The sequence below is a fragment of the Sinocyclocheilus anshuiensis genome, unplaced genomic scaffold (assembly GCF_001515605.1).
Source record: "Sinocyclocheilus anshuiensis isolate Anshui unplaced genomic scaffold, SAMN03320099.WGS_v1.1 scaffold478, whole genome shotgun sequence".
In the NCBI taxonomy this organism is placed as follows: Eukaryota; Metazoa; Chordata; class Actinopteri; order Cypriniformes; family Cyprinidae; genus Sinocyclocheilus; species Sinocyclocheilus anshuiensis.
Window position 1 is genome coordinate 1,507,983 of NW_015542376.1, and position 12,095 is coordinate 1,520,077.

The window sequence follows — 12,095 nt, forward strand, 5'->3', positions numbered from 1 at the left end:
TACACACACACACACACACACACACACACACACACACACACACACACACATACATACACACACATACACACACATATATATATATATATATATATACGTGTGTATTTTTAAAGATAGATATATATATATGCTAAATATGCAAACCTTTCAATGGTAGTGTATCAAGTTGAGTGCATTGCACTGTGGGACACACTATCACAGGGATCATACACTACACATTCTTGAAATTCTTCTGAGCATTCTATGCATGCAAAAAATTGCATGCTGCATACTACATAGCAAAAGTAATATGGTAGCATTCTATTCTGCTATTCTGTAGCCTTTGATTCCATATGCCTTTCAATGTTTAGTCAATAAGTTAAGCTACATTGCTAGTGACAAACTGCAACAGCAAATATTACACTGTCAACGTGTAGTTTATGTACTAATATTTGTAGAATAGCAACTGGGTTGCCAAAACAGAAGAGCAATCAGAGAAGACATTCCACAGAGGAGAAAATCAGAATGCTACTTGTAAACTAGTATCAAATAGAGCCGAAAAGCTGCATTAAGACACCACAGAGGACCAGAGGTATTAGAGAATATGGTGATACGTGCTATAGTGTGCAACACAACCAATAAAACGAGGTTCTCAACAACTACTGCATTGTCAAACCTGAAATATCACAACAGCCACAGTAAATCAACTCAAAAACAGAGCAGAGACTCTATTCGGGGTTGGAGATGCAATGTTTGGAACTCGGAGGAGGGTACAATGGTCTTCTTAATGGAAGACGGATTGAGTATATCTGCCTTGAGGGGAACCGAGATGCCATTGAGTGTCCACACAGACAGTAAAACCTCTCGAGACAATGAAATAAGTGCGGGCGAACCGAACGCATGTGTGAGAGTTTCTTGAGCGAGTATGTCTGTGTGTGTGTGTTGGAGGGAAGTCTGAGACAAACTTTGGCTCCAGTGGAGCTCTCTGGATGTCAGCCATGCCTTGTTGTTCTAAGGGAGTTTCCTGGATTGAGCAGCGCTGTCGAGCCACACACTCTGCGCTGTCGAGCCACACTCTCTCCGCGCTCACGTCAGACTTTCCAGACGTTCACATGCACACACGCGCACAATCGCACCATTTAGACGCAGCCATCGGGAGGTGGGGTCAGAGAGCGACGGCTATGGAGTGCTGGAGGAATTTGAAAAGAAAAGGAGAAGGGGGACAGATACAATAGATGGAGTGTGAGAAGCCGAGAAGTGGTGCAAAACGTAGGGCAGGCACATGCGAGTTTGGGAAGGCATGGCAGAGAGGAATGACGAGTGAAAGAAGAGAGATTCCTGACTGAAACCATTCAGATGAGGGGAACATTAAAAGTCACACTAATGAGCTACAGTACTCGCTCTTTTACACCCAAACACACACACACACCGCAAAGACTGAATTTTCCCAGATAGGATGAAAGTACAGGGTGAAATACACATATCAGTTGCTGCAGCCTGAAAAATTAGCTGCTGCATTAATGTCCGACACCTGTTCTGGCCCCCTTGGCACATGCAAACCCATCTGGGTCAAAGTTCACTGATCTGCCAATGACATCACCCACCAATGACAGTGGATCCTGTCTGACAGACGTCTATGCCAAGCGCTCGTTAAAAACCAGTCAAACTTTTTCCTGACTGCGTTTGTGTGTGCGAATGCTATGGAAACTTCACGTCTCCATGGCGACACGTCTGCCTCTGATCCCAGAACAGGTGGTCTTTTTTTCTTTGGAGAGGCACGGATAGGGAGGCTGTGGGGGCAGTGACATCACTTCCTGTGTCTGCACATTCCAGATCTGGTGAATCACTGGATTTCAGAGTGGCACTAGAACTAACTTGTCAGCTTTCTTGCTGACAGCTCATAGTGAAACTATTAGCAAACAAGAAACAATGGGCGTCATGACATGGCTTGCTGGAATAAAAAAAAAAAATTGTTTTGATGCACTTCTGCAATTATAGCCACACCTTTTGAAGATTTTAGTAAAAAAAACAGTGACTTCCTGATGCTTATACCTCAAAACAATCTTATTTAAAAAAAAAAATTCTGCTGGTCTACATTCATTTTCATTGGCCCTGACACAAACTACAAATGTAATCATTTTATGAATATTAACTTATAAATTTGATTTTTACAATAATTTTATTGTTATACTAATTTATAATTTTTCATTTTAATATTATTTATAATTATACACAAACATGTTTTTTATGTTTTTTGTTCATCAAATATTACATTTTCTTTATGAAGACAGGTAGAAATTATAAAGTTTTTATACATTTCTTTAATTTGGGAGTTTTCAGGAAGACAGCAATAAAATAGAAATTGATGCCATGCATAGCAAAACAATATTAATGAATGTATATGATAAGATACCACGATAAATTAAAAATAAATTAATAAATTAAAAATAATAATAAAATACAGCACTGACGATATGGTGCAAGTCACAGTTTCATCAACCAGCCAGAACTCACTTACATTGGCCTTGTTTTTGAGCCCTGACAAAGTCTCCTTAGTAAAAATAATTTAAAATGAATAAAAACGGTCAGATGATGTACTTACAAAATATATAACTTACATTACTTACATTTATCTAAAGTTTTGTTTGCTTCACTGGATTTTGTGATGCAAACATCCAGAAGACATTAGCGCCCAAATACAGACAATTTAGTAAAAACTACAATCCAATCCGGTCTCAATAATTACACAAAAATACAGATCTTAAGCTAATAATTGTAACTCAAACATTGTTTAGAAAACTAATCTCATCTGAAAAAAGCTTGTGTGGACCGGTGGTCTGGTTTTTATTAGCTAGCGCTGCTAAAAGTGAACTATTGTCTCCATTATCAGTGCTTCAAGACTATCCCGATAAACCGCTGGTGAACCATGACAAAAGCATCTCAGTAGCCGAGGGATGCGGGTCACCCACTAGGCATGACCAGTTAGAACTAAGATAAGACCAGAACAAACTCAACGCAAACTGGCTTCCTGCTTTCCCAGGCAATTCATTTATACAGGAGGAAACGGCAGTGAAATCTGGTTCAGACTTCAAGGTCTCCACTCGCTTCAAATCGAACTTGTGCATTTCAGTTCTCTCACAGAACATCCTTCACAAATAAATGAGAAGGAAACACTCACACGCAGACATTCACAGCATCCACAGAGCCAGCTGTAGGGTTTGGCCTGTAATAGGTGGTCAGGACATAGACCAACATGGTAACCTTAACCTCCTAGATGAGAGTCCTCCAAACCCACAATCACTTTGCTCTGGCAGCTCACCAGCGTGGCGCGTTCGGAATGGAGAAGACGCCCTTTCCCTTCTGTCTGAGTGAATAATTGTTGAATATGCAAGGAATGACTGGTGAAGATGATATGGAAGTAAGATGCAGTTCAACTAAATAGCAGTATCCCAGATATCAGAAAGGAAGTTGGCAGCATTTTCAACTTCAAGTGATAGAGCTGGAAAAGAGACATAAACAAGTCTTACCCATAATTAAAAGAAAAACAGGTTGACCCTAAAACATGGTGGCTCCACATAGGCACTATTCTACATCTATATTACTGAATGAAAGGCAGAGAAAGAATGAATGAGTTTTGCTTGACTGGCTGACCACCAAAATAAACGTAACCGAGAGCGGTGGTCATAAAAGAGCTCATGAATGAACCGGTTAATGCCAGTGGCGGCATGCAATAAACAACCAGCACACAACAGTTCAAAGTAGCCTTTGGCCTGAATGAAGGCGCTAAGTGTGCTGGCTTCCTTTGCTACAGTTAAACAATCGAGTTTACAATGCTCGCTGCCAGCTCTAAACTATTAGACAAGAACATGAAATCTTCATTGTTTAAAAGTGCCTGTTTCCACATGTGGACAGGCAGCTGTACGTCTCTCCATCTCTGTATCTCTTTCATACACACACACACAGACACTCACTTCTGGCACAATCTTGGCTAGTTGACAATAGGGTCTCACAGGTTTTATTGTTTGGAGTTACAGTACGATAAGGCCGTTAGTCATTCACGTTTGCCGCATCTGTGTACGTGTTCAATTAGGGCTACATCCGTACTACATGCTGTACAGTGCATTTCTTTATGTATAATGATTGGAATTGACGGACAGGCAGGAGCTTCCCCCCGTACTTAACAGATGATTTCTATCAGAGCTGTCGGTTAAGTGACGGCACACCATTTTTCATTATTTCCAGCGGTCCGGAACAGGAGCCTCATGGAATCATGTGCCTCACATTAACCACAGATTACGGTCTTTTACGCATTATACTGACAGGATGCATATGATAAACATTCTGCACAAGGATACAGGCTCATCGAGAGAGAATGATTGATAGGGAAAGATTTGTTTTATTTTGTATTTGTTTACATGATTTTTGATAAATATAAAGTTTAAAAGAACAGCATTTATTTAAAATAGAAATCGTTTGTTATATGTCTGTACTGTCACTTTAGACCTATTTAGTTCATCCGTGCAGAATAAAAACACATACATACATATATATATATATATATATATATATATAAAATTTACATATATTACTCATTTTGTACTGACATGTACTGATCTCACATACTGAAATTTTCATATCAAATCTGTGTACTAACCAAGGGGGAAAATTAAAGTAAATCAGATGAGCGAGGTTTCACCTTTGTATTAAGTTTACGGGAATGAGATCACAAACACACAAAGCTCTGCAACATAGCAAAATTGCTTTCAAAACATTGCATACTTTAGTGAGGCTACAGCTGCCCTTTTGATGTAATATGACAGTCACAGACATACTGAAACTTGTGAACTCTACATAAACCACAGATCATGTGAAGGCACACATACATACACACACACTAGCATCTTGGGTATATACGAGCGTGTGAAAATCTGTAAATGGCTCCTCTCGGGGAACACAGGAAACAGTCAGACAATGTGGAGGCTTTATTTGGAGTTCAGCTTCATGCTGGGCCACAGAAAAACACACACAGACAGTCCTTAATGGGAGTTCTATGAGTTTTTGGGGACAACACGCTGCACAATCATTTACCAAGCATCTAATCCTTCAAATAAACCAATATATTCTCCTAAAAGTGTTAACATCAAGTTTCACAACTATTCCAGTTATATCACAACCCCAAGCCACATACTGAATGACAGAATGACCCACACATTCTGAAACATCCATCCCAACAAGTGTGATTTCTCAGTCCCGTGGAGGTGATGAGGGGGGTTTTGAGTGAGCCCTCAGCCTGAGAGATCAGGCGGGTGGCCTGCTGTCCTTAGTGTGTGTGGGAGGATATTAATAGCCCCAGAAAGTCACGACAGCACAGTCTTCCACATTTCAGATTTCCTGTGGCTTTTCTGTCTTCTGTTAATAAAGAGTGCAGTGAATAGCGACCAGACAGGACTGTCCTAATCTCTTTCCTTTAGAAAGAGGAAGAGAGGGTGAGAGAGACAGACAGACAAAGACAATGAAAGCAAAAAAGGATTTAATAAAAAAAAAGTGATTTACAGTGCACTTCCTGTGTAAAACCACATCTGTGGTTCTGCACAATATACGAGGTACAACCGGTGAGATAAAGAGACAAAGTTCACACCACCATTATAGTTTGTTTGGGAACTTGAAGTCTACAAGAAAAGACTAAAATGGGTCCATCCACATTAAAATGTCGGACTAACAGTTTAACTTCCAATTCACATTCCTTATATTCTTCCCAAAAAAACTTTTAAGTCTTTAAATACCTAGATAGCATGCTTTATGTCTCACATTACTGGTTTGGGCCCCCACAAGCAGAACATCTGAACTTATTTAATAAAGTTACATTAGATTTACCTAAAGTGTGACGCATTTTCTTTTTTTGGCAAGTAGTGTAACTTCATTAGGTGGGACAAATGAGATAAAATGCCACAGAACGAAACAGAAAAGTTTAATCCTAACAACAGCCAGAGTAAAATAACCTCTACCCATCCCTGCCAAATTTAATTAGCATTAAATATTTCCATTTCTTCACAGCTCTTTCCATGGAAACCTCAGGAGGTAAATAGCTTGAATACGCGTCACAGATCAAAGTCTCATCCAATGAAAAGCTTTAAAGCCTGGATGACACAGCGACTCATCTCGTCGACAACCCCACTGATTATCAAAAACAGGTCGAACAAGTTTCAAAAGGACTTTATTGGTGGTCACAATCACCTTTGCTCGTCAAGTAGTTAATCTTTAAACTACTGTATTGTTATCAAAGGAAAAGATGCATCAATTTCAATTCATCAGCAATAATAAATGCGTAAACAACCCAGTTTTTTTTTTTTTACTTATCTGAGACAATATCAGTAGAGTGGTATATAAATTGTGTAAGATGGCATTTTAAGCTTGAAGAACATATTCCCATGACATTAGGCCAACGCCACGCTGAGTTGCCTCACTCATTAGCTAGCCTCAGCTCAGTAAGCTCACATCAGACAGAGGCTTTGTGCTGAATGCCTTTCCCATCACTCACACAAGCAGGAGGTTCAGTGCCGGACGCTGTTTTTTTTTTACGCTGAATGCATTTCTTTGACCTAAATTCAAAAAATAAAATAAGGTAAAGTAAAATAAAATAAAAAAAAGTGATCTAAGAAAAATAGATCAATAAAAAATAAAATGAAATAAAAAGTCTAAAAACTGCTTCAATGGAGCCGGTGCATAAAGTGGTTTAGGCATTGTGCAAAAAATATTGCATATAGCCTCTCAATTAATACAAGCCTAATATAAATAAAACATATAAATATAAAATTGATAAAATATACAGAAATATATTGTAATGACAGTTTAAAAAATTATAGTTTAGAAATATAGTTCAATAAAATATTCTTAAGTAAAATTGTTGATTTTTTTTTTTTGTGGGAAATTAACCGTTTAGATTAATCGACAAATTAGTCGATAGAGGTTGCCTCACTCATTAGCTAGCCTCAGCTCAGTAAGCTCACATCAGACAGAGGCTTTGTGCTGAATGCCTTTCCCATCACTCACACAAGCAGGAGGTTCAGTGCCGGACGCTGTTTTTTTTTTTTTTTAACGCTGAATGCATTCTTTGACCTATTAATCGAAATAAAAATAGTCGTTAGTGGCAGCCCTAACAGTGTTATCATTTAGTGCATTAGTCTATTTATAGAAACCTAAACAGTTGCTCGTTGCTCCCTGACATCAATAGCAAGATAAGATTTAACAGGAACACTCCCATCCACACGGCAAATGCACATGGAAAACATCTGCAAGGTGTGACCAAGCTACAAAATGACACTATCCATCGCTTAAGTGAGACATAACACCATCATCTAATTTCCTACACTCAAGCACACACCCTAATTCAAGCGTGTTTGCCACAGTGGCAGGTTACTCAATCTGTGATTCACCTGTGGATTCATGGGAGGAGAAAACATAAGAATAAAAGAGCAAGTGGGTGTTTTTTGTTGGAAGGAGGAAGGATGGCCAATGACTGTTCAATTTTAAGTCAAACTGATGGGTAATTATTGTTTGAAGACACTGGATAGGGGGTATGTGTGAACACACACAGGAACACACACGTCTGGTTTACTATCCTTGTGGGGACTCTCCATAGGTGTAATGGTTTTTATACTGTACAAACTGTATATTCTATCGCCCTACACCTAAACCTACCCCTCACTGAAAACTTTCTGCATTTTTACATTCTCAAAAAAAACTAATTCTCTATGATTTATAAGCTTTTTTCCCCACGGGATCTCAATTTAGGTCCCCACAGTGACACGAGTCCCCATGAGTCGGTGTGTATTATTCAGGTTTAAGTCCCCACTGGAATAGAAAAACATGCGCGTGCGCACACACACACACACACACACAGAAATGCACACTATTAGCGTTTTAACTGGAGTCAATGGGGGTTGAATAGAAGGGTAGCTGAATAGCAGGCACATTGTAATATATGTAACACATCTCTCGTTCAGTCACTGAATCTGGGTGCAGTGACCTGTAAGGTGTGGCCACCTTAGAAATAAATGAAACACTGACAGATGCCTCACCTTTCCTGGGAAGAGCTACATGGCAAAAGAAATAAGCCTAACCACAAACCCACATGCTATCAAGGTGCTTTCATTTCGACTGCAGATAATATTTCATTTTGTCTCCCACTACTTGAACTTTTTAAAGCCACACAACTTTAATGTCAGAAGGAGGATGAATAAGCTGAAAATGTTGCACATGATTTTATGACTCACGAAAATGTATGATCTCCCTACTTAAATGGATTTTATTAACATTTTAAGTTTTAGGTTAACATTTATATGAATGTCTATATCTTAGGTCACGTAACCACCAAGTATTTCACCATTTTTAAACAAGTTTTTGCCTCACTTATTCATTTTAAATTGTCATTAATGGTCAATAAGCCATTTTATTGGCTTATTGACTTATTTGGCATTTATTAATTGAGAGACTACAGAATATTTGCCCTTTTAAAATCTTAAATATTTTAAAATATTTTAAATATACAAAAACTAAAATATAAAAACAAAAATAGATTATATTTTTAAAATAGATTTTGTAAAAAGTATAACAATTATTAAAGAATGAGCAAAATGCTCTTTAAAATCATTTCTGATGATTTTGATGACATGTCAAATTGCATGAAAGTCAATGTCCTAAAGCATTTCATTTCTACTTTCATGTGAAACAAATTTCCCTCATTGAGACAAATAAAGTTTAAGCAGCAGCATCACATCTACTACTTGTATCAATATGAGTTTAGCCTAAAATCATTGTGCAAAAAAATCTCAATTAATATAAACCAAAAAACATAAAATATACAAAAAATGTTTTATATATACAAAAAATATTTTTTAAAAGCTCCATGCATACTAATTATTGAATAAAAAAATGGCACGTTCCCTAAAGCATTTCATGTCAACTACTCATCAACATAACAACATCCTTATATAATAGCCGTAAAGCTTGAGTGCAGGATAAATGTGCTTCTCATCTCAGTATAAACACTTCTGGACCTTGTTTATTGTGGGTAATCTACAGCATAGACTGACAGATATGGTACGATTTCCAAAACACACACAGACTCCCACACATCCACATCATTCTGATTACTCTGATTTGATTATGAGCGTTGCATTTAATTGCAACACACAGTCTTCCCTCTTCCTGTCTCCTCGTAAATGTGGATTCTACAAACATCTGACGGTGGAAAGTGGCTTTAAAAGGCTCCTAACGAGCAGCGGGATGTCGACTCCGCTCTGGAGTCTTTCTTGTGGATCCCGAGGTATATAGCACATGTCCTGTTTAGATTTCAGAGCCGCTCAGAGAGATACCATGCACACTTCCTGCCCATGCCCACACCCTAGAGAGCATACTCCGATAACATCGAAGAAGTGTGAGAGGGTAAAAAAAAAAAAAAGTATAAAGTACCTGAAAGCCATTACTCAAGTCAAGACGGGGAGAGAGGGAGAGAAAAATCTGTGCACAAAGTGAAAAGAAACAGTATATATCTTTTTATGTTCCTAAGAAATCCCAAGCACAACAGAAAGAAAGTGGAAAGACTTCGGGATCGGGACCCCTCCTTCAATTGTATGTAAAATGTTTGTGACTCTGGGTGGAAAAAGTATACAAAGATCTGATTCCTGTCACTGCCATCTTTGTGGACAGGAAGTTTACAGTGGGAGCTGTACGCCTCCGTCCACCCCCTCCTCATCTGCTCTCACTGGCCCAGGAATGTTTGAGCTATGCAGACTGGCAAGGATGCGCTATCTTCATCTAGTAACCAGCGAACCAGAGCAGACCCATAACTTAGCAAAGTTTACAGCGTGCATAAACAGTCGTGTTGCAAACAATCTCTGCCCTGTCATTTCAATAAACAAACATGGGCTTCAAAGTAGGGTAGTTTACCTGGGGTTCATGGGAATGAGAGGCTGTTGAGGTAACAGTCAAGGTTACTAGTTAAGATGGCCATCATTCCCTTTGATGATTTCATTATCTAATTTACTAATTAACTACTGATTAAATGCGCCAATTGCTTCTTTATATGAGTATATAAATACATAATACATGCATTTACACAAAATACACTTAAATTCAATGCAACAACTAACCTGTGTTTTTCAATATGCTGCTTTATGGAACGGTGTGATTTTAAGTTAAACATACACAGTGTGAGCCGAGTGTGGCTCTGAACTCAAGGGAAAGTTTTAAAGGTGAGTCTCGGCATTCAGTCGGTGAAGCGTTTTTATAGTGCCACTTTTGGCAAAGCAGAGCTGGAAAAACCAATAGAAGGGCAGTGAATGGCTCTTTCAATGTGGAATAAACTTAACACTGGCACTACTCTTAGAAAACTCTCTCACAAGGCAAGTTTCATAAGAGAAGAGAAGACTGGGAACTGCTTTACTAGCTGAAATTTTCGATAATTGGTTCAACTGATATTTTTAACCAATACTTCCACTGTTCAAACCAATATGTCACTATTTGGTGGGCCTATAAAAACAGCACTCAAAAACAGTATTCAAAAAAGTTGATTATTTAATAATAATAGCCATTGATTCTTAAGTGAATATAATGCATCTTATCAAATACTCAATTGAAATAAATGAAAATAAATTCCAATTAATTTGAAATAAATAAAAACATTACTACAATTTCTAATAATAAGCAATATAATTATTATTAATAATAAAATATTTATAATGCATATTTTTATTGTTGTAGCCTAATGATCATTTTGTTATTGTGTCAAAAATCAGAAATGAAAAATAAAATAAAATCTGTTGCATATCAGTTCTCTGTACCGAAACCTATACAAAGCTAACATATCAAAGCAATATTGTTTCATCTCTGTAGTTTATCATAATATATATTTTTTTTAAAACACCACACATTATGGCTGTCTCTCAAAACCTACCTAGACAACACTTTTTGATATCTTGGGTGCACTGAATAGCCAAAAATGTTGCCTAGGTAGGCAAATCACTTGAGACAGTCTACAAGCCTTACTACTACAATGACGCTCAAAACTACACATGACTTGTATTACCCATCAAGTGTGTATTAAAGGTTTTCTGATATTAGTCATGAAATCAAAACTCAATATAAAAACATAACACTATGTAAATATTTAAGCTTTCTGAACTCTGAACCAGAATAAAATATCAGCGGCCAGTTCAGTTTGACGATGTTCATTATCACCATCCACTTTCATATTTGTGATAATAGGCTACAAGCCTTTCACATCAAATTAAAACGGTTAAAAAAGACTGAATTGACTGAAATGATGTTAAAGAAAACCAAGGGCACATTTAGAATAAAATACACTTGATATGCATTGAAAAGTCTGATAAAGCAATGCATAATCATAGAAAATGACTTAGTAACATTCAAAGCGTTATGGATTCAAAGCGCACAAGGAATTCATTTACATGTTTGCGACAAATACAGAATAATGGTGAGACAACAATGAAATAATCCAATACTCTGAAAAATATGCACTGTTTAACCAACCTACCCCCAGCAAAACCCGTGAGATTTCTTACCATGACTTTCATCGTCGTGGATTTATCCATCCTGTAAAGGATGGCGTGTTTTCCCGACTTTTCCAGCTACTTGTCGATTCTTTTACCCTCCGGAAACAATGTTTTCAGAACAAACTATTAAAAAACAAGTGACAACCCAAATCAACGTACATCCAATGTTTGACGGCCTGTCAGAACCGAATCATTTTCGGCTGCTTTCTCGTGGAAACGCGGTTGGTGTAATGCGACGCTTCTCTCTGATCTTATTGTCAAGATGAAAAAGTTAGACGGAGTTCGGTGACGTCGCGTGACGTCACTCTCCCTGGCCAATCAGAGTGAAGAAATCTCAACTAATGAAAGAGCTGTGATTTGTAGGTTACTGTATTACTACTGGGTCATTCCAATTCAATTCGCTACCTTTTAAGCAGTGGTGTATAAAGTACCTGAAAGCCATTACTCAAGTAAAAGTACAGATATCTTACCAGAAAATGACTTTGGTAGAAGTTGAAGTCACCGTTTAGAATATTACTTGAGTAAAAGTCTTAAAGTATGTGA

At 37.7% G+C, this 12,095-nt stretch overlaps 1 protein-coding gene across 1 annotated transcript in view; it reads right to left on the bottom strand.

The window, feature by feature from the left end:
- Positions 1 to 11,815, bottom strand: part of tnfrsfa (tumor necrosis factor receptor superfamily, member a) — a 27,501-nt gene extending 15,686 nt beyond the window's left edge. Inside the window, exon 1 of the mRNA XM_016491284.1 lies at positions 11,562 to 11,815. Coding sequence (XP_016346770.1) covers positions 11,562 to 11,591 — 30 coding nt within the window. The 5' untranslated portion in view covers positions 11,592 to 11,815. The remainder of the gene's footprint in view (positions 1 to 11,561) is intronic.
- Between the last annotated feature and the right edge of the window lie 280 nt (positions 11,816 to 12,095).